Source organism: Podarcis cretensis (assembly GCF_951804945.1).
Source record: "Podarcis cretensis genome assembly, chromosome: 10".
Taxonomy (NCBI): domain Eukaryota; kingdom Metazoa; phylum Chordata; class Lepidosauria; order Squamata; family Lacertidae; genus Podarcis; species Podarcis cretensis.
In genome coordinates, this window is record NC_137179.1 from 24,515,768 (window position 1) to 24,542,606 (window position 26,839).

The window sequence follows — 26,839 nt, forward strand, 5'->3', positions numbered from 1 at the left end:
GTGGCCCTCTGGCCTTATCCAGTAGAGTTCTTATGTAATGTAATTCAGAGATCATACAAAGAAAGCCAGAAAAGCAGTCTCATTTCTTTAACTGCAAGTCCTATCATAGTCCTGATATTTACAGCAACCCCCCACCCCAAACACACACACACACAAATGAACAAAGTTTTCCAATGGAAAGCACTGCCCAATAAATATTTTGAAAACCTTCATATTAACACAAGGTGCTGCATTGCGTGATGCCATCTTAAAAGTGTTCTCCCTTCACCTCCCCAGGAGGCTGAAGTCCATAAGGTTAGGGGCTCAGCACAAAATATATGACCCAAAGGCATTATGCCTCAGGATCAGACTACTGTATTGCCAGTTTCCCTACCACCACCTTGAGGATATGGTTTAAGAGGATTCCTAGGCATTTGAGAGAAACTGAGGATACTTGCTGTTTATGTATATATAATTTCACTATTGCATTATTCTAAGGAAAGCCCTGACATGCTTCTCCTAATGTTATGTATATGTACTTAATATCCCCCTATTTTTTATATTAAAATAAACTTTTACCTGGATAGCTCAGTTGGTTAGAGCATGGTTGCAAGTTCAATCCCCATATGGCACAGCTGCATATGCCTACATTGCAGGAGATTGGACTAGATGCTCAGGGTTTCTTCCAATTCTGATTCTATGATCTCATTTTGCAATGAAACCATGTACTGTATGTGAAATGTTTCTGTACTGCACATTATGTAACTTTTTTTTCATTTTTGTGTGCAATAGAGGTATATAGATAAACAGATCTTCCAAGACTGAGCCATACAGGAATGCTCAGTCTCATACTTTTAAGAAGATGAATGGCTTCTATTTGTGTGTTTTAACATTGTTCACCAAGCTTCAGTGGAAGAGGTTGTGAGATAATACCAGCCTTTGTTTGACTAAGGATACATGGAATACAAGCCAACAACAGATGGTAACCCGGTGGCAGGGTGTTGAAGAGGATGCCGGTTAATGGGCACCAGGAACATTAACTTCTGTACAAATACATACTCACAGTCTATGTTTTAGATACACAGTATTTTTTTGTAGTTGATTTATATTTGTGGCAGCAAGTCAAACAAGCAATAGAATCAGAATTGTAATGTGTAACAGAATGGTCATGACACACTGACATATGCCTTTTCTGCTTAGAAAAGGGCAATTTTAACTTAATTGAAAACACACAATGAACATCATTTAGTCAAAATGTCTGTTTGCTTTGGTCTGCAGCCATGTCAGTTGAGTTTGTAAGAAACCTTTCCCTCCTTTTTTACTCAAATGAGAATGAAACATTGCTTGACTTTTGCAGTTGTGATCTACATAAAAGCAAAGTGCTCCAGTAAATTCTCTGGTAAATTCAAATGAATAGGAAATAACACACAGTTCTTAATTTCAAAAAACACATGGGTAGATTTAACTATTGGGAGATCTTGGACCTGTTTTGTAAAAGCTAATCGTCTGTCTGGACCAAGGACAATATTTTTTGCTACCAAAGACACAAAGTGTCCCACTACACTTTCACATATTTTTGGGGTCCCGCAATGAGTTCAGTCTTTGTATTTGAGTTTGCAGGTATGTTTTTCATAGATCATAGATTTGTAGAAGATTATCTTGAGGATCATGTAGTCCAACCCCCAGCTATCTCAACATGTGGTCTTCCAGTTTGAAGCCATACTGGACCCTGCTTAGCTTTGCCAATGTGCTAGCAGTTTTACTGCTGCACCATCACAAAGGGATACATAAACATGTCATAAGCCCTCATTCCTCCCATCATTAGCGTCATACAAATCCCCCCCCCCCATAAAGAAAGGCAGCTGTTTTAAAAATGGAAGCCCCACCAATGAATCTAGTATTTAGGAACAAAATAGCTTGGAAAATGCCATTCCAAGGTTAACAAAATCTAGTTTAATTTTTAATCACCACATTGATGTAGCTAACACATTTTTATTGTGGACATGCAACTCTGTGCTAAGCCAAATAAGAGGCTCCCTCTTTTTCTAGAATGGAAAACAGAGCTCTGCCCCTCTGCCCTTCTGTCAGTCCCCTCTGTGGTAATCTGCCCTCCCATCTCCTTGGATCCTTTTCAATTAGTAATAAGAGGCATCCCCATCACAATCTTGGTTAGTGGTCTGATGTTCTAATGGCTATCAATTCTCAGATCTCCCCCTTTAACAATTCAAGAGAAGTTACTAGTTCTTTGGCAAAAGTTCTTTGTTTTGTCACAAGCTTCCATCCATGCAGCTTTTTCTCTTTCAAAAATTGATTTTTTCTTCTTCCATGATTGAAATCTAGGTTCTATTGTCTCATTAAACAATTCTAAGATTACCTTTGAACTTCATTTAAAATATTAACAATTTGTTCCCCCTCCCTTACATGTGAAGTAGACTGGTTTACCCACTGGTAGACAGATGTGATTAGATGGAGCTGGCAAAAGGTTAAGGCAATTTGATGGGGAGTGGGAGGCGTACCACACCCATCATCCAGCATACCTAAGGCACCTAGAGGCAAATCAGTTGATGAACAGGTTTGACCATAGGTAAAAAAAGAGATTATTTTTAGCTAGTCTTTACATACAATTTTACTTATTTATCACAACTGTATTCTACACCCAAGGAGCAAGAGGGTTATTCTATTTGCTCTCTTCCACTTCCCACAATACTTACCGTATTTTTCGCCCTATAGGACGTACTTTTTCCCCTCCAAAAATGAAGGGGAAATGCGTGTGCGTCCTATGGGGCGAATGCAGGCTTCAGGAGAGCCGCAGCGCCAGTCCCACAAGGTCAGGGGACAGTGGGGAGGCGGAACGCTGCCATCCCGCTGTCTCCCAATGTGATTTGGAGGATGACGGCGGGGAGACGCGTGCTTCTCCCGGCCGCCAGCCCCGCAAGCTCTGGGGACAGCTGGGAGGCGCAGCGCGTCTTCCCGCTGTCCCCGGACCTGGTCTGCAGGCGGACAGAAGAGCTCTTCTCCCCGCTGCCTGCCCCGCAAGCTCCGGGGACAGCTGGGAGGCGCAGCGCATCCTCCCGCTGTCCCCGGACCTGATCTGCAGGCGGGCAGCGGGGAGAAGAGCGCTTCTCCCCGCTGCCGGCCCCACAAGCGCCTGGGGGGGGGGGGAAATAATTTCCCCCCCTTTATTTCCCCCCCAAAAAACTTGGTGCGTCCTATGGGCCGGTGCGTCCTATGGGGCGAAAAATACGGTAATTACTTAAGCCAGACTGAGAAAAACTTACCTGCCTATTGAGTGCATGTCTGAGCACGGATTTGAACCAGGACCTTTCCATTTCAAACACAGCACCCTATCTAGTACACTGGTCTGGTTCTCTAGCGAGAATATAAATATCTGAATTATAACCATATTATGTGCCAAGCTAATAGTACCTTAATATATGGAATGTTTCTCATGTGCACCCTACTGAATAAATGAGAACTGAACAAGAAAATGTTTCCCTGTATTTCTACAAGATTTGCACGGAAGGTTCTAGGTATACCGTCCCCACCAAGACCAAACGCATAACTTGAATTTTAATATTTTAGCTAGCCTATCTTCAATGTGAAGAAACAATACATCTTGCTCAAGAGAGACAATAATATTTTATTACAAAATCCCCTTCCCAACAAAAAAAAACCTGCTTTGATGGAGCTGGTTGCATCTGTAGCCTTGAAAAAGAAAAAGTACAGCAAAGATTCTTTGTTCCTTGTATGCAGTCATTTGGTATATCTCTATCATTTGGCAAGTAAACAGCGATATAAAATATGTTTAATTTAACAAATATCTTCACGTTAAAATCCCAGATTTTATATAAATGGTTACATTTCTGTCATCCAGAAAAAAAGTTTATGATCTCCACCCACTGCACATAATGGAAGTGTTCTATGCCACGTTAAGCCAGATCCTACAGGTGCAGAACCGATAAGAATGGGCTGGAAAGAGAGAGAGAGAGGGAGATTAGATATCTTACATCTAGAGCACAACAAGACATAAATTTTAAAATCATTTCTAAAGAACTCTTCAGCTGCAATGCTATGACCCGGCAATCACCTCCTGCATTTGCCTTCCAAATTGTTTTCATATACCTCAAGGGAACTTGCTTGTAAACTTGCAGCAAGAAGCCAGAAGAGAATGACTTAAATAAAGGGTTATAAGAGCCAAAAGCCACTGGAAATGTCTCCAGCCCCAAGCCCTTTTAAATAAATTGGGAGTGCCCCCCCCAATATCTTGCTACAAGTCTGGCACTGCATCTATAGAACATGCAATCTGAAGCAGCTGCTTCAGTCTGGTCCTGTTACTACCCCTTCACAAAAGTCTGTTGTGCCAGCTCAAGCGTAGATGGGAATATTTTAAATTTCTTACCCAAGAACTACCAAGATCCACTCACTCTCCAAATTTATAGTCTGTGTTAGGGTGTATATTAGATTCAGGAGACTCTCAGGTTAAAGCAGGCTGCTTTGGACAGAAGCTGGGCTTGTCCAGGTGCAAGGTGGCTCTCTGAAGCATCCTGAACCAATAACGTAATAATGCGCAAACCCTAATAAGCCATGGATTAAAAAATTAAAACAAAGGAGTGGCTTGCCTGGGCACACCCTTTGTTGTCTTTTCAGTACTGGAGGCAGAGTTTTTTTTTATACCCCCGGGTTTCAAAAGTTTTGCTTTTTAATCTGGAATCTGCTCCTTTTATCTGCTGGCCTTTTAGCGCCATTGATGGGTGAATATGATGTAAATTGTTCAATTCAATTTAAATAATATACATTTAAACATAATAAAATAAGAACCTATACTACCTGCCTTAAATTCAGTTAAACTTGGCACATATTTCGCTCTTCACAAGCTATCATCTCATTGATTTCAGTAACTGGTTCAAAATTTGCCTGCTTGAAGTCCTGCAAACAGGACATTGGAACTGCCTTTATGCATACTCAGCCATGTGTATGTAACATGTGATGTGCAATACACATATGTGTACATGAGTCCCTTCATCCTTGCACTCCTTTCCAAGACAGAAAGTCGGGGGCTTGAGTGCAAATATTCAGGCAATTAAAAAAGTTTTTTCCAGTAGTGTACAGAATGTTAATGGACATTCTTCTCTAAAGTTCAGTTTAACTTGTACAGACAACAGAAATTAGATGAAGCCTCAGGAGTGGAGGTATCATTTCAAAAAGAGTCAATCACAGTGTCACAAAACTTCTAATTGGCTATTACACTGTGAAGCCAATGGAATCCAGATTTCGTTCCGATGTGCCTGCTTCTTGAACAGCAGGCCTCCATGCAATCTGGCAAATTGTTTTTGAAAATGAGGCAATTTAAAAAAAAAACCAAATAAAAACAGTTTGCAATATGGCAGGTGGGTTTGCTGTTTAAAAGGAGAAAGTAAAAAAATCCCTTGGGCATGCCTAAACCCTTGATCACATCTAAAGTAGCTCATTGGATCACAGCCTATGAGCTTTTCATCGCTTTTATTCTGGACACTACAGTTGCAGACAGTGTTCCTCGGGATGTTCTGATAAGGTTGTTTCAAAGTACACTGAGTCCACTTATATTCATTTTGAGACACAAGACGAAAGAACAAAAACCTCCACACTGGACTGTGTCTTACCTGCCTTGCAATCGTGCTAAGTTCTTAGAAAGAGCCCATTTTATATTTTTGTTATGGGGGGGGGGGGTAAGAATGCTATTCTGCATGCTATATTTGCATGAACTTTACCTGAGGATGTCCCAAATGATGTACTAAAAGCTGGCTGGTCATTTTGCCTGGATATCCAGTTGTAGCAAACAGGTTTTCATTGACTCGGGACCACCTATATACAGAAGCACAAACCACAAATGTTCTTAAAAGAAATATTAAAATAGAGTATACTATATACACAGGTTGTAATACAGTCAAAGTTAGCACCCTTAAATCTAATAGATTTCAATGAGAGTAAAGCACTTGAGACTCAAGAGAATGCTTAAATGTGACTGGGGGATTCCCAGTAAGGGAGAATGTGTATATATGTATTTACACATGTATACGCAAACATCTTTTTTTCTGCATCTATAAGTATAAACGTTACCTACAACCAACCATGCAGGCAGCAAATACTTTATATGTATTATTGTCTCACAAAGTGAGAAATCAAATTGATCTGTAGCACTATCAGATATGGAAAAAAGCAATAGTATATTGCTTGTTAAAAAATAATTTTCTCCCCCTCCCCACCTCATTTTTACTTGGTTGCTATAAGCTGCTTCTCAATTAAGGTTTTTACTATTACATATTACCTCAAAGACTCTTCTCTCCCCCACCAAATGTTTAAATGATGATTTAGAAGGCAATGGTCTTGTTAAAAATATTTTTAAGTTGTGTTGCAGTTCTCCCTTTACTTACTCGTTCTCTGGTTACAGTCTTATTCTTCAAGAGACTTAATAGACCAGGGCAAATATTAACAATTAATTCATGGTATACTTACAAAAAGAGAAGCTGTATAGTATTTCTGAAAAGTAAATACTACATGTAGGACAAAAACAAACAATCCCTAACAAAAAAAATTCATAGAGTAGAGCCCACTTCAGCAGATGCAGTTTAGGACAAAATACCTGAATAATCTAGCTCTATCTGCATGGACAGGTCTCTTATCCAAAGGATAACTGTAAAAGAAAACAGAACAATTTCTAAGTGATACCCACACTTCAGTTTATAGGATAGTTATAAAACCCCAGAAAAGGAATTGATCATTCATCTTTGACATAGTTACCCCCTATGTTTATATGAATGTAAAAGTTTAAGAATGGGTTACACAAATAGAAAAAAGAACAAAGCTTTTGATAAAAATACCTAGATCGAGTAATGTCCCAGATAAACCAATCATTTCCAGCAACTGCTCCAACTTTAAAAGTATTTTTTAAACACCAGTTTGCTGACATCAGTGGTGTTTGATCAGTTGTGAGAGACAAAATAGCTTGGTGGGTGACGAGATCATAGAATCGTATTGTTCCATTTTTCTCTGCAACCATTAACTAAAAGAAAAGTAAAATGAGGTTACAATAACTTTTGAACAGCAAACCTTAAATTTTTACTTTCCAAACCTAAATAAACCTGAATCGCTGTAATAAATATTACAATATCGGCTAAGGGATTTATATTTTACAATCCCTATCTTGTTCACACTGCCCTTTTAGGGACTCAATTTCCAAGGTGTAAAACTTAAGTAAATGACTGACCCACCTTTTCCCAAAACAAGAGGTCACATCTTTGGCTTGCTCCATGCCTTGGTACTATCTAGATATCTCTGAAGTGCAGGATGAAGACCTGCCCCCTCTCCCCAGTCTTGAACTTGGGGATGGATAGGCCAAGTTGATCTCTAATTTTGTCCTGTGCTTTCAGGCATTCAAACTTCCCCCTTAGTCTGGAATAAGCCCCTCCACAGTGTATGCCAAACCACCTTGGGGGGAAATCAGTGGTGACCACAACTAATGTCTCCATACAAAGATCGTTTACACTTCATAAACCCCTGCCCTACTTTAAATATATTATTTTGAAGAACTCATGGGTGGTTTAACTATCTAGAGAGCTTGGACTTCTTTTGTAGGATCAGGTACCAAGACAACTCAGTTCATTCTGTTGTGCCATGACAGGCTTCAGCCTGCTGCAGTGCTTTAAAGATGCTGACTCATAAGTCTGTGAATACTTTCATGTTGCTGGGGGATAGGAATGAGTTATCTCATGTTGGCTTTGGAAATGGCATTTTTGATTGTTCAAAAAACAATCGAATTCAGACAAGCTTCAGTTTTGTGACCTATGACTAACTACCGGTAAATCAAAGGTGCTTCACCAAGGAAAAATTGCCTGTAGCATATTGACCTTGAATGCATCTTCAGGATGCCAGCCCACACTCACTCCAGGAGAACGTAGAACAAAGTCAGTGGTCAAGTTTCCTTCCAGGTCCCAGACCCTAAAAAACCAAAGAACAGTCGAGTTCTAAAAAAAAGGTTTCATACCATGCCCAGTTTAGAACAACCACCTCAATAAAGTTGTTACAACAGGGAAGAACTGTGCCGTTTTTGACCTTAAATTCAGTTGGCAGAAGACAGGATATGCTAGCCAATTAACATTTAAATTAGATAGATGGAGAAAACATATATGGAGAGGTGGTGGGTATCCTATAGGAGAGGTTTTAGGAAAAAACTACACAGTAGGTATTTATTATTTCTCTAAGACAGAGATCATGCCACCATATTTGTACCTCTTTTGTTGCCTTCAGAAGGAAGTTCAAAGGGGTTCACATCAGACATGAACAAATAAGCATCAAGACAACCAAATGTGAAAACAATCCAACAATAAAAAAATGCTACAATAAATCTATAAATGAACTTTACAGTAAAGTACATCACTATATAACAAAGGGATAATAATAAAATACAGCCCATACTTTAGCCAAAAAGATTCATTTATATCCACATTTTCAAGATGTAGGGTGGGAGTTGTAGGAGAAAAAATAAATTCTACAAGATAATCTTTGAAAGGAAGAAATTCCAAACCAACACACCAAATACTCTAGTTAATGAAGGCTATGGAACTGAGGGAGGGGTAGCAGGAGATTACATGTCTTTTTCCTTTTTAAGCATTTGCCTTTGTAAGATTTCTGTTAAAACTTGGAGGTGGCTTCAGTAACACTTTGCAAAGTGGCCTGCTGTATATGTCAAGGGCAGTCTTTGAATAACCCTATAATGTACCCATTTCCTTCCTGTTTCTTCTGCAGTGTTTTATACCCCTGCAGGTTATAAAGAGCTTATGATTTACCCTCTTTGTTTCACTTCCCTAAATGGGGGCAGGGTGTGTGTGCTCCCCAATGTAAAACAGAAGACACTGTAGGCAGATGCCCTCCCATTTATCTCCCTTGCATTTGCAGGCTCTTCAATTCACAGATTTATGCAATAGGAAGCTGTTCAAAGAAGGCTGTCTTCTGCAAACTGGTGGCCTCCAAAATTTTTGGGCTACAACTCCCATCAGTCCTAGCAAGTACAGCCATGCTTCTGATTAGGGAAGGCTGCTGTGGGGTGTCTGCAAAGTATGCCTTAACTATAACCATTTTTTAAAAATATGATAACTTGGATTACAGGAAAAATAGGACTATGACCAATTGGATAATCCTCCCACATTCAATATATAAAAATGATATCAAATATAGATTTTCACTTGACTTAATTGCGTAATTTTACCATGGTGTTAAGTATTCTTGTTCATAAATGTTTAAGTGAAAATGTTCAATTTAACTTTCCGTTAAAAGATACCAAATAGCAAAATATTTTATAAGTTAAGTTTTGCTTAGAGATCTTTTGAGTTCATTTCTCACCAGGGCTGTGAAAAGTTTATATTAGCATCGGAACACACTCTTTAGCAAAATGTCTAGTCAAGTCTAGACAAAATAGATGTGAAATAAAATAAATACAATTAATTAACAGTGCGAGCCTTTCTGTGCCAAACCTCAACAGATCAAATATTTGTTTTCCCTGCAAAAATCCTAGGGCCTCCAAATTTGGAAAGATCAGCATCCTTATTTTTAAAAACTCCACATTTTGTGAAAACAAAGAATATCTACTTGATTAGGTAATTTACAGACAAAGTCCTTTCTTCTGCTGCCAAAGGTTTTGCCTTGTAGGTCTTTCCAAGTCAAATCAACACTTTCTGGATGTGTTTACTATGCAGGGAAGAGGAGCGTAGTACAATTCAAGATGGTGAATCATTTTGGCCAGGGAACATCATGTCCCTTTCCCAAAGGCAAAGGAGTTGAGGTGTAGGCAGCAATATTTTTCTGATTTATGCTTTACTGTCAGGCCTGTATCTGCTTTATGTTTCGTGGATGTATAAAGATCATGTACAGTAACAGAACATCCTCCGGCAGCAAAACACGCCCAACAACCTTTACCACCTCCCCAACTACAATATAGTCCTACTGGAGCCCCTTCAGATACTACACATTTTGTAGATGACCAGATCTCTATGCCAGAAAAAAAGAAAAGCCCATATAAACCTAATAGATGCACGTGTAGTCACATGAAAGCTGACACAGTATGAGCTGAAGAACTGGGAAGTTCCACATTGACCCACAGTTCCACTATGAAGTCCTTGGTAGTTGGTCTCAGAAAGATCAACCCAAAGGAAGAGGGGAAATCCAAAGGGGATGCAAAGCCCTGCCAGGCTGGGAGAGGGATGGACCAGAAGTTGGAGCCACCTAACCATGTGTTCAGGCTCACAACTGGGCCTTCCATGTGGTGATGAAGGCAGCAAAAAGATCCTACACTGTTGCCTCCACTGCATTCTTGAGGAGCAGTCTGGTGGGGCTGTTTCACGTGGTCCAGAGGCTGGTTGCTCCTGACCAGGGGGGCAGACCTCTGGAACACATGGAAACTCACTGTAACTGGATGGCTAAACACTTTGAGGATAACGTTGCTTGGCTCCACTGTGGTTTAGATGCTGCTACCGAGACAGTAGCAGACCCTGATGTTGGGAAATATTGAGGGCACAAGGAGAAGGGGACGACAGAAGACGAGATGGTTGGACAGTGTTCTCGAAGCTACCAACATGAGTTTGACCAAACTGCGGGAGGCTGTGGAAGACAGGAGTGCCTAGTGTGCTCTGTTCCATGGGGTCATGAAGAGTCGGACACGACTAAACAACAACAACAACTGAGACAGTATAAACCAAGGCGTCCAATGCAACATCGAGCCTGATGTTGTGGGACCATTTCTGGCTGATGATGCCTGAGGATGTGGACAAGATAGTGCCAGTGATGCGCCCAACCACTTGCTCATTAGATCCTTGTCCACCCTGGCTTATTAGGTATGGTAAATGCATCATTGTGTGATGGAGTGGTGCCCACTGCATCCACTACTCAAAAAACCCAACCAGTACCCAACACTCCTTTCTTGGCAAAGGTGGTGGAGAGGGTGGTTGCACAGCAACTTTGGCATTCCTAGGAGAGACCAATTAACCACTGCCACTGGGTGCAGTCATTAGGAGTTTTGGAGTGAGGTGTCACCAGTATGCTGATGACATGTAGTTCTACTTCTCCATAACATCTGAATCAAGAGAGCCTGTGAAAGCTCTGGACCAGTGTCTGCGTGCACTGGGGACTGGATGAGGGACAATAAACTGTGTTTGAATCCTGGGAAGACAAAGGCTTTTCGGATGGGTGGTTCCCATGTTCAGGAACCTAGCAAGTTACCTGTTATGGATGGGGCTGCACTTCCTTTGAGGGAGCAAATGTGTAGTTTGGGGGTAGTCCTGGATACCAAGTGTCCTCTGTGGCTATGAATGCCTTTCACCAGCTTTCTCTGGTTTGTCAACTACTACTGTTCCTGGACAGGGATAACCTGTCCACTGTAGTCCATGCATTGGTAACCTCAAGGCTAAATTACTGTAATGTGCTCTACGTGGGTCTGCCTTGGGTCTGGTTTGAAAGCTCCAGCTGGTACAGAATGCTGCAGCCAGATTGCTGATGGGAGCATTTGGTCAAGAACATGTGACACCACTGTTAAAACAGCTGTGCTGCCTGCCCATCTGCTACCGAGCCAACTTGAAGGTTCTTCTATTTATTTACAAAGCCCTGAACAACTTGGATCCAGGATACCTCAGGGATCGCCTGAACCCTCATATTCCAGCTCACTAAGATCACTAATATCATCTGCAGGAGCATTTTTGGTTGTTCCCTGAGTTGGTGCGGCTAATTTGACAACAATGAGAAATTGAGCCTTTAGTATCATTGGCCCGGTCCTGTGGAACACCCTGCCAATAGATATTCAGCGGGCACCTTCTGTGCCAGCTTTTAAACCCTTGCTAAAAAAAAAATTCTATTCCACCAGGTCTATGCAAGCAATTAAGAATACACTCCACAATGGAGTATTGAGATTTGTTTCTTTTTGCTCTTGTTTTTAACTTTATATGATCGTCTGGTTTTATGTGTTTATACTGCTGTCAAGAGCTGTGATACATTTTTATGATACAGCAGTATATAAATATTTTATAAATAAATAAACTAAAAATAAATCTTTCATATGTAGATTTTCTGTCATGTATTCAAGCAGCACTTATTTTTGAATAAATTAGGATAGTTCAAAGTTGAGAGACGGCATGTTTGTTAATAATGAAACATCCTGCCATTTTCTCCATTTTAACTGCACAAAAAACAGGTAAAATTCAGATCAGGAGCAAATAGGACTGCAATGTTAGTTGCTACAACAAACTGACTGCAGATGCTAAACAATAAAAATGATAATTTGCTCTCCTTTGTTTCCCCCTCTACAGTCCACCTAAGCACAGAGCTCTTGATGGAAGGCAGGCTGATAAGAGGCAGGCAACATTGAAAACAATTGTTCAATCACTGAAAGGCCGCAGAATCCATAGGGAAAAGAAAAAACAAATTATTAAGAAAAATCAAAGCAGTAATAAAAAAAATACTGGGCAGAGGTTTGTACCAAAGGAAGCATAAAACTATGCAAATAGAACGTTTAAGTTCAGGCATTCAGTCAACATTTTCATGCACATCCAAGTTTTAGTTTTGGAGAATTTTTATAAACTGGAATATACTTTCTTAATAGTGTTTAGTTCAGATTTCCAGGCAACCACAAATTATGACAACAATCCCTCCTTCCTCCCTTCTTGTTAAATCAAAAGAAGTCATAATTCATATTATATGGACCATCCTTAACAGATGTTTCTTTGCAGGCATTTTGACTGCGTTTGGGAGATGGTTTGATTCAGAGGCACATGCAATGCATATTTGGAAAGCTCTATTTGAAAACTGCTAAATTATTACTAACCTGGGAAGAAAGCTTAAGTACAGATTTTAGAATGTCAGGCCTTCCCGTGCTTAATATTACCTATCTATGGAAGTAATTCCCAGTGATTTCAAGAGGCTCCTTTTCTAAGTAAATACATTTGGAACTTCCCTATCCTATTTTATATTGCCCTGGAGCCAAAGCACCACAAAAGGGCTACTTTCAACACTACCCCTACTCAGAATAGCCCCCACTGAAATAAATGGGCATGGCTAACTACTTAGAGTATAACTTTGTTGGATACAACCCAATGTGTTCTCCACAAACATGTTGTCCCCGATTACAGCAGCTGCCCTCTGAACTGCATCCCCTTGAATACTGGGCGGGGGCGGGGGTCCTCTAAAATATCATCCCAAGAGCTGCCAGAGAAAAAAGTCCATGTACATGCACAGATGAACCTCTCTTGATCCCAGGCTTTGTTTCACAGAAGTACTGTTCTGGCCTGGAGAGTAACTTAGGCAGGGCACAGTCAAGAAAGATGAGTTGTATCACCTGCTAGATGCGCTGATTGCTGTCTCCTTTACTGTAAATCTCTGCCATCCTCCCATATCACTTTGGATACCAGAGAACTCATTTTCCTGCATAGATCTCCTGTTTACTCCCCCACCCATTTCTCTTGTTCTCATCCCCTTTCTGTTTCTGAAGAGGTACCATCTCCTCCACCGTACTCAACTCCAGTGCCACAGAAATAAGGAAAGGGACGCGGGTGGCGCTGTGGGTTAAACCACAGAGCCTAGGACTTGCTGATCAGAAGGTCGGCGGTTCGAATCCCCACGATGGGGTGAGCTCCCGTTGCTCGGTCCTTGCTCCTGCCAACCTAGCAGTTCGAAAGCATGTCAAAGTGCAAGTAGATAAATAGGTACCGCTCCAGCGGGAAGGTAAACAGCGTTTCCGTGCACTGCTCTGGTTCGCCAGAAGTGGATTTGTCATGCTGGCCACATGACCTGGAAGCTGTACACTGGCTCCCTCGGTCAATGAAGCGAGATGAGCGCTGCAACCCCAGAGTTGGTCACGACTGGACCTAATGGTCAGGGGTCCCTTTACCTTTGCTGCTCCCCCACCACCACTTCACATGCCAGTCTATCATATGCCCAAACCCTTACACTCTCTCCCCATCACCTATCAAATCCCTGTTTCTTGAGAAACCTCCTCTTCCTTCCCTTGCTATGCTTTGCATGTCTCACCCCAGAATTTCGTATTCTCTGTTACTCGCTGCCCATAGCCACCCACTGCAAAAACAGAACTTCTACTCTCCCCAGAGTATCTCACTTGCTTTCTTCCTAAAACCTTTCCCAAAGCCTCACAAAATCACAGTTCAAACCTCCTTCTTCACCTCTTCTCTTTCTAGAGCAAGTTGTTCTAGTCATCATCCATCTCATCTCTCCCTTCAGACAAGCCTCTCTTCTCTGCTCCAGGCAACATCTTTCCCATCCTGTTTCTCTGATCAATTTTACTACATCCTAGCTTTTCTATGTATTTTCATGCATACTTTTAAAAGTGATGCATTTTAAACCATTTTAATTATTTAGAACTATTGTAGTAATTTTAAACTCCTTTAAATGTAGCCTGTTGCTAGAGTGCTATTCACAGAGTCTGTTTAATATCTTCAATATATGCTAATTCCATTTTTGCTACAATAAACTGTATCTTTTCTTTATCTTGGCTGTCCTTGGGAATGCAAAATTCTGGAGTGCATTCAGGTCTCCATATCAAAAGGAACCTTATAAAGGGATGTCAGGGTTGCATGAGAGAACTGCAAGTTTGCATTTAAACTGCACACTTCACAATGCAAGGCACTGACTATTCAAGTGCTGAAGAAGTAACTGGCAATTCTCTCACCAACTTGTTTATAGGCACTCACCTGGTTGCCTGTGGCAAGTAAAACTTGGTCTCCAGATGGCCAGACAGGGAAGCTTTTAAAAGTAGGGGCACTTTTTCAGCTTCAGCCCACAAAATAGCTATTATATCTGTTCTCCATGGCAACTAAGATAAAATCAACACACACAAAAACTTACATAAAAAAACCCCCAAACCACAGTGTTGATTAAGTGCTAGGGGTACAAAAGGTCTTCTCCCTAGTCCTTAGCTGCCAGCTGGTCTTTAAAAGGTCTGAAACAGAAATAAACCCCTTGGAAGTGTGTTATTTGCCAACCAGGGCCAGGTAGTGCCAAATGCTTTCTGACCCGGAGACAGAGATTCTCCTCACACAGGTAGCTGGACAGCCTGCAGCTCCTCCCACTAGCAGTGGCCACTAAGGATGGAAAAAACCCCACTCCATAGACCAAGCTTTCCCAATCCAGTGCCATCCAGATATTGCTGGATTATAACTCCCATTATCCCTGAACATTGGCTAACTGGGACTTTAAATTTGCCGTCCAAGAATACCTGGAAAGTATCAGGTTGGGGAGAGCTGGCTTAGACATTATAATGACTGCTCTAACATAGCTAATTTTTGCACAGGTGGAGAAGTAAAACTTTTTTTAGGATAGTAATTTTTTTGTACTTCTTTGCAAGGCTGCTATATTGTTTTAACTTACATACAGCAAGCGTCTAAAGAAAAGTGAAGAACCAATATGTAATCTTTGGGAGGCGAGTGAAATGCCACATGTGAAAAAATGCTGAAAGTACTTTTATCCTTATTGCAAGCATGATTATCCTTACAACCTGAACTTGATTCTCTACAGTGACCTTAAAATTTCTATGATCTCTTTTTATTTTCTTTTTTTAAAGACAATGATTTCATTTCTAAAGAATTTACAGTCTAGCGATAGGCCTTTCCTGGGCATAGTAATCAAAAACGACAAGCAGAAAATACTTGGCATTTGTTACGAAGTGTTTCACAGCAGAACAATTATGCAAAGTGAGCATATATTATGATTAATGCTAACAACTAAGTTATAAGGAATCAGGTAATACTTTTGTTTCAGAAACTTACTCTGCTTCTGAGATGCCTAGATACTGTAGCAAGTCACAAACTTGCATATTGTCCGGTTCTTTGTAATGATTAAGTGCTAAACGGGGGAGGGGGGGATGGATCACATCTGTAGGACACATTTGAATACAACAAAAAGTGGGCAGAAACCCTAGAATCCAAGGATCAGCAAATATTCTCCTTATGTCACAATGTTTAATCCAAGTCCAAATATTCCCTAGTAAAGCATTACAGTACATAACAGCTAAATTGGTGAACATTGTAAGTTCATGTCTTTTGAGAGAGAGAAAAGATTTATTTACAATTGGAAAACAAAGCGTTTTTATATTCCGGGTGATTTTTCTACCACAGGTAAAAGTTAAATAATTACATTTTTATTAAAAACATACAACTAAAATGTTAAATGCTCTATTTGCAAACAAAACTAGCATTCCAATTCTAAAGTTAACATTCCAATCAACACTACGGCAGTATCTTGGCCTATTAACACCACACTGCCAAAACAGCTGGTACACTCCATGTGTTTATATAGCCTGAGCATATTTTAGGATAAGGCAAGCTACATTTCTTAAGCTATTTTGAAAAATAATTTAGCCTGGTCTTACTGCTGAAGTACTGCAAAATGAGGGGTAAAGGGGGTGGGGGTGGAGGAAGGAAAGACCGCTGAGAATAAAAGACAAAAAACACTGCACAATCATTGCCAAAGGGCTGAAACGGTTTTTGAATGTGCAGGATGACTCCCAGAACAACATGTTTTGGCAGAGACTGTGATGAGAGGAGCAAAGGGGGAAAGCGGCCTAGAATACCCTTGGGTATAGCTCTTCTTTCAGTTCTTACAGCATGTATCCATCCTAACTGTCCAAATAACAAATAGGCCAGCAAAGAAAAATGGGGAGTGGCAAAAAAATAAAATAAAATAAAATAAAACCCTGAACAAAAAGCAGCAGTCATGCAGGAACTTACTAGAACTACAACATTTTCCTACCACATGGAAATTATGACTTGGAGGAAAGTGCTATAATGAGTGATGGGGAATGTATTCAAGCTCAGCAATGACTAGACAGCAGTAGTAACCAAATACATTGCTTCAGTTTGTGTAGAGAAGGCCCTCATTGAGGGAGAGAATTTGCAGCCTATGTAATTGTTGTTAACTTCACTATACAGTGGTACCTCAGGTTACAGACGCTTCAGGTTACAGACATTTCAGGTTACTTACAGACTCCTCTAACCCAGAATTAGTACCTCGGGTTAAGAACTTTGCTTCAGGATGAGAACAGAAATTGTGCTCCGGCAGCATGGCGGCAGTGGGAAGCCCCATTAGCTAAAGTGGTGCTTCAGGTTAAGAACAGTTTCAGGTGAAGAATGGACCTCCGGAATGAATTAAGTACGTAACCAGAGGTACCACTGTACTTAAAAATCTAGTTTCATTCTACATCATGAGTGAACATCAACTGTGGTCACTTGCCTGTAGAACACACTTCCGCTAGTGAACGGGGCTTTCCCTCCCTCTTTACACAGTCGCTGCAGTTCCAAATTGGGGGCACTCTGGAGCAGATTTGGGGAGAGGGACGATAAGGTAAGTCCCATTGCATAAGCAGAAGCTTGCTCGTAGAATGTTGGACATCATCCTATGAGTTAAAGTAAAAGGCTTGTGTGTGTGTGTGTGTGTGTAGAAAACAAATGCTGGATGGACACAAGAACAAGTGAGTAGTAAATTATATGATTCATAAAACTGTATAAACTTCCAAGTCCCCCTCCTCTCAACAAATATTTTATTATACATGCAGATCTCGCTCTCCACATGCTTGCTATATGAACATTCACTTATCTGCACTTAAAGACTTATGTCCAAACTTTGCTATATGCTCCGCAGGTTCACTTATTCCAGCAGGCAGCTTCCTTACTTCCTTGGTCCACTCCCCGCCCCAGTTGTCAGCAGCCATTTCAGGAAGAAATCATGGAGAGAGGGGGCAAGACAGTGGACAAATTCCGCCTGAGAAATTTCTAGGAGAAATGTTTCCAAAGGAAACAATGGCAATTGCTGACTTTTTATGCAAACGCTCACCTAATGAACGATTTCCAGGGAATGCATTGCATCAGTAAAGCAGGACCTGCATGTATTCTATGAATTATTATTTTTAAAAAAATCATAAAAAGGCTTGAAATCCTGCAAATACAAGTTTTTCCTTTCCATATTTAGCAAAGTGAGCCAGTATTTTTTTTAAAGTAATTTGCAGGGAAGTACAAACACACAGTATTTTTTAAAGCAGTACACAGGGAATAAAATAAGCTTAGTCAGTTTTTATATGCAATCTTCTGAAAAACTGCACTGCATGAAATATCAACCCTTTTAGAAATTACATAGTTCATACTTAGAGAATTGCTTCAGTGACCAATGTCCTAGTTTTAATTAAAAATATGTAGAGAGAGTTAAATTCACATACCTGCAAGTGTGGTCATCACTCACACTTGCAATTTCCTGACCTTCTTTAGGTGAAAATACCACATCATTAATGTAATCTGAGTGGCCCTCCAAAGTCTGTTGATAGAAAGTGGAAATATTTTTTGTTATAAATTAAACAAAGCAAGTTAAAGAACAACTGGTACAAGCAAGCAAATGTAAAGTGAAGATCTTAATTATTATCTGTCAGGGTAGGATACAGGGGACAAAAGAAATGGCTTGTGTTGGACCCAAGCAATTTAGAGCATTGCAGCATAAAACAACTATCTTTAATTGTGTGTGGATTACAATAAGGCTCTCAGAGACCTATCTGTTTTAGGAGATAGCTAGTTCAAAGCATGACAGCCTAACAGCCACTAACTGCAGCCTCGTGAAATGAGCATATCACTGGAACCTAACACCATACCTGCACAAAACCTCACCTAGCAACCTCAGACACTCACTAAAAGTGGGGTTGGAGCAAAGCAGACCTTTATAGGACGCCACAGAGAAGGGCATGACAGGGTGATGACCACTGTCCCATTATGGTCCCAAGGATAAAGGGGGAAGGCAGATCAATTATTGCAACACCAAGGAGAGCTCTTGGTGAGCAATTTGCTCCAACTAGGGTTGGAGCTGAGGTTTTTGAGCCCCTGCCTCCAATCCACCCTCCTGGGCTCTGCCCCCTTTTGGAGAACTCAAATGCCAACCCTCTAGCCTTCATAGAGGCACTTCTCTTGTGTCCCATAGCCTCCCATTTGCTGACGTCTCTGCACAGTGGCCTTGGTGAGACAGTGTGGGAGACACTGTTCTTCAGGTTCAGGGAAAGGTGCCCATGAGGGTTCTTGCTCTGGTTCTATGAGTGGCCAGAATGCTCCCGACAATTTGCTCAAAAAAAGCATTGCAGACCCCATAGCTGTATAATTAGTACAGTGGTACCTCGGGTTACATACGCTTCAGGTTACATACACTTCAGGTTACAGACTCTGCTAACCCAGAAATCGTGCTTCGGGTTAAGAACTTTGCTTCAGGATGAGAACAGAAATCATGCTCCGGCAGCGCAGTAGCAGCGGGAGGCCCCATTAGCTAAAGTGGTGCTTCAGGCTAAGAACACTTTCAGGTTAAGAACAGACCTCCAGAACAAATTAAGTACTTAACCCGAGGTACCACTGTACTTCATAATCAACAAGGCTGCAGAAAAAATAATTGAGAACAAGAAGGGTGTAACTGACCCTGCTGATTTCTAAGCAAAGATTGACCTTTTGGCCATGGATGACAAATTCATAATATCTAAAAGCTGTATTGATGGGGTCTGAATACTAACGAAATCCAGTTGTTTCTAGGAAGGAAAGTTGGGAATAGGGAAATAGCTAGTTAGAGAAGTATTCATACAGATATAATCTTTCAAATAAGGGCCAAATAGGCACATTTTTACAGCCAATTGGCACTTTATTCCTCCATTACCACTACCAGCAGATAAAGGTTCCAGCTTCTCCAAGCTTTCAACATGAGCATGTTCAAACAACTTGCAGATGATCACCCATACAAGCTGCAACTGTAGCCTCTCCATTGGTGGGAGTGATCCAGTGATCCAGAAACAGAGAAAAAGAAGAACCAGGACAAGACTGAACACCTGCTACCTTGGTGTTTTTAAACTAACTGGGCCATGTTTGGCTGCATATTAGCCATTTTGTCTACAAAGTGGGTAGCAAAGTTTTAATATTGAGCATAAGATGAGGCACAATAATTTTCTTTAACCATACACCTAAAATAGTTCTACTGGACAACAATGTAAATGAAGAAATACTACAGAACTGGCATTCAAAACCAGCATAATGTTATAATTTGTAGTGTTTTCAGAATAATCATTATATATTTTTGTATTTAGTCTTGCAAGTCTCAGCATGTTACCAATTCAAACAATTACATGTTTAATCAATTGACATTCAAACTACTGTTTATTTTACTACACAAGGACCTATGGAAATCTATTTCTTGTCTGATCAAGCTGTAATAAGCATTGCTCACATCAATTATATGGTAGTAATAATAATAATAATAATAATAATAATAATAATAATAATAATTTATTATTTATATCCCGCCCATCTGGCTGGGCCTTCCCAGCCACTCTGGGCGGCTTCCATAAAAACCAAAAATACAGTAAAATCACACGTTAAAAACTTCCCTGAACAGGGCTGCCTTAAGATGTCTTCTGAATGTCAGGTAGTTGTTTATCGCTTTGACATCTGCTGGAAGGGCATTCCACAGGGTGGGCGCCACTACCGAGAAGGCCCTCTGCCTGGTTCCCTGTAGCTTTGCTTCTCGCAATGAGGGAACCGCCAGAAGGCCCTCGGCGCTGGACCTCAGCGTCCGGGCAGAATGATGGGGGTGGAGACGCTCCTTCAGGTATACTGGACCGAGGCCGTTTAGGGCTTTAAAGGTCAGCACCAACACTTTGAATTGTGCTCGGAAACATACTGGGAGCCAATGTAGGTCTTTCAAGACCGGTGTTATATGGTCTCGGCGGCCGCTCCCAGTCACCAGTCTAGCTGCCGCATTCTGGATTAGTTGTAGTTTCCGAGTCACCTTCAAAGGTAGCCCCACGTAGAGTGCATTGCAGTAGTCCAAGCGGGAGATAACCAGAGCATGCACCACTCTGGCGAGACAGTCCGCAGGCAGATAGGGTCTCAGCCTACGTACCAGATGGAGCTGGTAAACAGCTGCCCTGGACACAGATTTGACCTGTGCCTCCACAGTTTAGATATATGATCAACATCATTCATCAAAGAAGCTCCACTGACATTAGTTATAAATCAGAGTGTTAATATATAAAGTCTAGCACCAGTACAGACTTTCTGGCAGCTTGAACTATCAGCTCAATCTGGGAGTGTTAATAAACCATTGTAATCACATAAGTTGTAGTTTTAAAACTATCACAACTATGACTGGTAGAATATCAACATTATTTGGATATGTATGGGAGGTTGTTTTGAAGAAGGATAAATATTATTCAATATAGTGATACTTAATCATGGATTAAAGTGATATTTAATTATAAAATAGTAGCTGCTTCAATAGGAATATTTATCAGACACAAGATTTTAATTTCTTCTTGTAAAACTGTTCCCTGCATATTATTTCCATAAATTATTCTTATTCCTTAGCATGCCATATATTGCTCTGCCTTCATGTTCCTATTTGCATTTATTTTAGACTTAACAATTACTAGGCAATTAAAAAACATTTATCCATTTTATTAAAATTTTGCCTTAAGTAGTATACACTGGTTTTGTTCTGCAAGAACACACTTATTTTAAAAGTGTTAAAATAAATGATTTAAGGTTTACAAAATTTATGTAACTTCATAACTACCACTCCAACAATATTTACTTTTAAAAAGTTGGCATGTTAAATAAAGAACAGAAAATAGCATTTATCATTATAATTTGTTTCTCCTCACCTTATATCCATTATTTTCTTGGAGATCTGAGGTGAATAACCTTAATTTCTTATCAGCAGCTGCAGTACAAAATCTAAGGTAATTAGATAAGCAATACATTCAGTTATTCCATACAAGTGAAATATGGTTGGCAATGTTATCAAAGATGGATTTCTCGAAGTAAATTTGCATTATTCATTATAAAATGAAAAATAATTAAGCTGCCATATTTCTCTGAACATACACATTAGATCACAGCCAGGCAGGAATCACTTGCAATTAAAGAAAATAATATCGCTCCTGATTTTGTAGGTTAGTATGTTAGGAACAACTTATATGTATTGATGTGTGGAGCTAATCAATAGCATTTATGTAACTTGTAGCTGATAGCCAAACACTTACGAAAATTAAGAAGATAGCAGGAACAAAACCCAAGAAGGGATCTGAGTCAATGCCTATTATGCTAGTAGTGCTAGTCAAATAATTAAATATCATTCAACACTTTCAATTACTCAGGTTTCAATTACTCAAGTTTCTTCAGCTTAATATTGTAACTTAATCAGATTTAACATAAAATAGTACAGGCAAAAACTGAAAAGGCAAAAACTGTTATGACACCTTACCAAAGTCTGAGTTGCCTCAGAGGAAATAAGCAAACGACAATTTACCCTGGTGACCAGGGCTCTCAGACCCAGCTGCACAATGCAGCACCACATGGAACGCATGAACAGTTTTCTTCTGCCTTGGAAAGCTACAGGAGAAAGTACCGTTCACATAGCAGACGTGGCTCTGTATTTCTGGGTTGGCTGTGCACACAGCATAGCATAAGGGGACCAATTGCTTCTGTCCCTCTGTACTGGCAAATTATTGCATGTGACGAATTAGGCTGCTTACAAAAACTTGTTAAAACTTGGTTTAACAAAAGGTACTTTGGCAGAGTTCCCCCACTCCACACCAGTCTTGTTGCTACAGATTAATGCTAATACTTATCTGGACAGATTTCTTTAAGACTTTCAGAGAAGGGGCATTGTTTCACAAAAGACACTCCAGTACTGCTTGTATGACAGATCACCACACTGTTCCGTTCCCTGTTCCTGCACACATTTTGTTAGTCAAGTGCAGAGTTTATTTTATATATACAGTAGCATTCGTTTTTAAACACAGAGGTTTATCCCTCACATTCATAACTGACTTTCCAGGATCAGTTGTCTAAGTGTATGCAGTTCTACACACACTTACCTTGGAGTAAGCTCCATATAACTCAATGAGACTTGCTTCTGAGTACAGTCGTACCTTGGAAGTTGAACGGAATCTGTTCAGGAAGTCCGTCCGACTTCCAAAACATTCAGAAACCAAAGCACAGCTCCTGATTGGTGCAGGAAGCTCCTGCAGCCAATTGGAAGCCACGGAAGCCCTGTTGGACGTTTGGCTTCCAAAAGTAATTCACAAACTGGAGCAGTCACTTCCGGGTTTGCGGCATTTGGGAGCCAAAATGTTCAAGAACTAAGCTGTTTGAAAACCAAGGTACGACTGTAGACGTGTTATTAGCACAATAAAAAATGACCAAGAAAGTTTACATTTTAGCTGGATACATTACCGTATTTGGGGAGATAAAGCATCAAGTCTAGTTTCTGGACTCCACGCAATGATATCAACTCTAATCCCATGATGAAAAACTCTTAGCGTTTTATATTGAATTCCTTCCACTTCTGTATCCTCATCCTACAGATAGATACATGCAATGCACTTGTGAGCAAGTAATAAAGCATCTCAAATATTTTGTGATATGATAGACTTGACAAACAACATGGCCCCTGAATTATTTATTTGGGGCCCGACTACATGGTATTGCAGATTCTTTGTGCACTTCCTCTCATGAGAAAGATCATGCATTTCTATATAACTACCTGGGGGTAAGGTAGATCAGATACATAGGGACACACCTCTGAGCAGACATGCATAGGACTGTGTTACAGCAATACCATTCTATCCCCATGTATGGAATCCTAAAGAAGCCATGCTGGTTCTCCCAGCTCCCTCAGGTTTCTCTCATCAGTATTCCAAACTAGTGAGTGTTATCTATGGAATGCTTTATGAAGGGCTTTCCCCCAGAAAGAAATCAATGCTAATCAAATATAAACTGCATTGCAAATATATATTTTTAAATAAACAACCAAACAAGCAAATAAATGCTTCTTTATTATTATTATTTTTAAAAAACTGTGCCTTTTAAACGTAATATGCCACCGTAGGTATCTTTGGTAATAAAGACAAAAAGATGATACCCAATGGTTACAAAATTATTGTGCACACTTATACATAGAAATTATTTTCTTTCCTAGTGCATCATTCACATTTTCAGCTTCTCAAAACTAATAGCCATATTTGTTTTCAAGTTACAATGCCTTCTTAATAAGCTTCAGATCTATGAAGTATACTAACCTGGAACCTGCAGGTCCCAACAACCACATAATTATTGCCACCATATGCAATGAGTGATTCTGCAGTGCCACTCTCAAATGGGTTGAATTCCACCACATGGACGTAATCTTCACACTCCACAGTATAGGATGCACTTCGGGAATTCTCCTGCTTCATCTTCAGTAAATGGATTCAAGTCAACAGTAGGCTCTTCAATTGGAGAAGGAACTGAATTGTAAATGCACACATGAATACAATTGGGCTGTCAGTTATCTGCTTTTACTCAGAGCTAAGTTCCACTATGCCAATAACACTTTTGCTCAAGTAAGCAATTACAGTTTGAGGCTTCAACCTAACAAAAAATGCTTGGAAGTTGCATTGAAATCAATGGAAGATAGATATGGTCAACACACACAGGAATATAATGCAATATAATTCAGAAGTAGTAGACTGGACAATGAGTAAAGTTTTGAACTCTGTCTTTGCACAAGTGAAAAAAACCCAGCATAGCAAAGAGTGCACTGGGCTTAAACCTCTCCTTTTTGATATACTAGCTTTGGTTTTTAAAACATACACGAGGTCTTTTGCACATAGCAGCATTTAAAAAATGTCATCCTTCACCTGAGGTCTAAAAAGTCCACCTCATTCTGCTATTTTTAGTTAAGGCACTTTTACTCCACCCGTCAAACATGCTCCTTGGGCAGCCTACAAACTTTCAGAATTAAATAAAGCATACAAATAGTTCAACAGACAACATGAAATAGTAAGTAGAGTGTAATAATACATTCTTGCTGCAATATCTTTTTAAAAATAAAGCGCTTAATGTTATTTACCATAGGTACTATGAAATATATATATATATATATATATATATATATTCATTCCTCATCTGAAGGAATATATTTATTATATATCTATTACAGTTTAATAGAATGGCTATAGATAGGTAAAGAGAAGGAGAGTTACAGGAAAACAAGTGACTGTGTAGACTAGGCTTCACTTCTGAATACATATCTTACTGTGCTGCAAAGGAAATAGAACAGCACCATAATGGGAAAATATTTCTTTTAGATCACTATGTAGTTTTATACCATCAAGTTATATATAAATGATGCTATTCCTCAGGCATATGAAGATCTTATCTTTCCCCCTAAAGGTTTTACTTTGAAGGAATATTCATAGAAATAGATGGTCCTAATGTTTAAACACCCTTTAGAATCAAGGCATAAAGCACGGTGGTGGTGGTCTAAAGGTACATGAACTGTAGATAAGCTGGGTGGGATCTGATCAGTACCTAGATGGGTGACTGCCTGAAAACCACATGTACACCACCTTGAGTTCCATGATGGAAAAAAGGCAGGATATAAATATAAGAAAATGAAACAATTCTACCATGGGCTTTGCAAATAATCAAAACATTTCTCTCATTTCCATTTGGAAAGATCTATGATACTCTTTAAATTTTTAACGCCAGTGCTTATTGAAACTAAACATTATTTCACAACAGGTTACTGTTCATTATTTGAAGTGGGTCTTTTTTGCATGTAGTTTTTCCTGTTGCTGTTACTTCACAACAACTCTTCTTCTGTCCCTCAAAAATACTTGTTCAGGTTTGACTTCTCTTGCCAATTTTGAGAGAATTAGAAGCAGCCTGTACAACAGCCTCCCCAAGCCCCAAACTGGCGCTTTCTAGTTGCGGCTGGAACCATCGTTTCCTAGCCATACTGACAGGGGCTGATGGGCTTTGTAGCCCAAAGCAACTGAAGGGCACCAGGCTGGGGAAGGCTGCTGTACAATATCCAGAGTGAGGTGGCAGTAGCAAGGCTTTTAGAAAAATCAAGGCTGGCTGCAATATTTGAAAGTTGCTTATCAAGTGGTTCTTCCTAAGTGTGCATAAACATTCCATGCCAGCAACCTTTGATATAAAATAGAAAGGAGAGCCTATTGGTTGTTGTTTAGTCGTTTAGTCGTGTCCGACTCTTCGTGACCCCATGGACCAGAGCACGCCAGGCACTCCTGTCTTCGGAGAGCCTATTAATTCATATCAAATACAAAACGGCTTCCAGTGTTACCGCTGCTGTATCTTGAGCAACGCGTAGTTCCCATCCAGCATTTCCTAGGGGTGCAACACACAGCGCAGGCAGAAACGTGCTACATATTTTCCTAGACGCTTCAACCGGCCCTAAGAGCGATGTTTCTATCTGGATGAGGTATTCCTTGCACAGCACAGCGTTGAGCTTCAATGTTAAAAAATTAAACCTACCCTCTCCCCTGCCCTGAAGACTGAGGCGATGCAACCTCAGCAGATCTCCCCCCTCCCACCCCTCAGAGACTGGAAACAGCCGTTTGACCGCAAGACCCCCCCCCGCCCCACGTGCCCTGATCCAGCATAATATTCATAAGATCTCCCACCATTTTAAAAAAAACCCAATTCCAAACTTCCGCACCTCATTCTCTGAGCGGCACGCTCCCGCGAAGAATTTGTCAAAACTCAGCACTTCCGGTATCTGCCCGCAACCGCGACAAACCTCTTCCGGGTCACGGAGCGCCGCGCTTGCTGATTGGCTGGTGCCGACGAGTTTGAAATTAAACCGCCGCGAACAGCCGGTTGGCGGAGCGTGCTGAGGGTTGCTTAGCAACCCACCGGGCTTTTGAGTCCCAGCTTCTGCTTAGAAAGGTGGCGGTTCTGTCCCGCGACCGCAGGGTGAGTAGGGAGGTGGCCGTAGCTCTGTCGGACCAGCAGAGGAGAGCGGTGGGGCGGAGAGG

General features: G+C 40.5%; 2 protein-coding genes across 4 annotated transcripts in view; one reads left to right on the forward strand and one right to left on the reverse strand.

Moving 5' to 3' along the window:
- Positions 1-3,599: 3,599 nt before the first annotated feature.
- On the reverse strand, positions 3,600-26,625 carry NUP37 (nucleoporin 37). Its single transcript, XM_079992985.1, has 10 exons — positions 26,521-26,625; positions 24,095-24,301; positions 23,250-23,374; positions 21,674-21,746; positions 18,215-18,309; positions 7,863-7,953; positions 6,837-7,018; positions 6,599-6,649; positions 5,727-5,820; positions 3,600-3,948 (listed from the first exon to the last, which is right to left on the reverse strand). The coding sequence occupies exons 2-10, from the start codon at positions 24,248-24,250 to the stop codon at positions 3,835-3,837; spliced, it is 981 nt and encodes a 326-aa protein (XP_079849111.1). The 5' UTR covers positions 24,251-24,301; positions 26,521-26,625; the 3' UTR covers positions 3,600-3,834.
- A 44-nt stretch (positions 26,626-26,669) lies between these two features.
- PARPBP (PARP1 binding protein) overlaps positions 26,670-26,839 on the forward strand; it is a 29,117-nt gene continuing 28,947 nt past the window's right edge. For 2 of the 3 annotated variants that reach the window (XM_079992659.1, XM_079992661.1), the window contains exon 1: positions 26,676-26,777. The gene's annotated coding sequence lies outside the window, so the exon portion shown is untranslated. Of the gene's footprint in view, positions 26,778-26,839 lie in introns of all 3 variants that reach the window. The other variant, XM_079992665.1, reaches the window with a different exon arrangement.

What these genes read in the sequence shown, in the direction of transcription:
- NUP37 (XM_079992985.1), bottom strand. Translation starts at nt 24,250, where the DNA reads ATGAAGCAGGAGAATTCCCGAAGTGCATCCTATACTGTGGAGTGTGAA. An exon ending in AGTGATGACCACACTTGCAG is followed by an intron (nt 7,954 to 18,214) that starts GTATGTGAATTT and finishes TTGGTTTTTTAG; the next exon opens with GGTCTGGGACCTGGAAGGAA. An exon ending in GATAGAGCTAGATTATTCAG is followed by an intron (nt 5,821 to 6,598) that starts GTATTTTGTCCT and finishes TTCTGTATATAG; the next exon opens with GTGGTCCCGAGTCAATGAAA.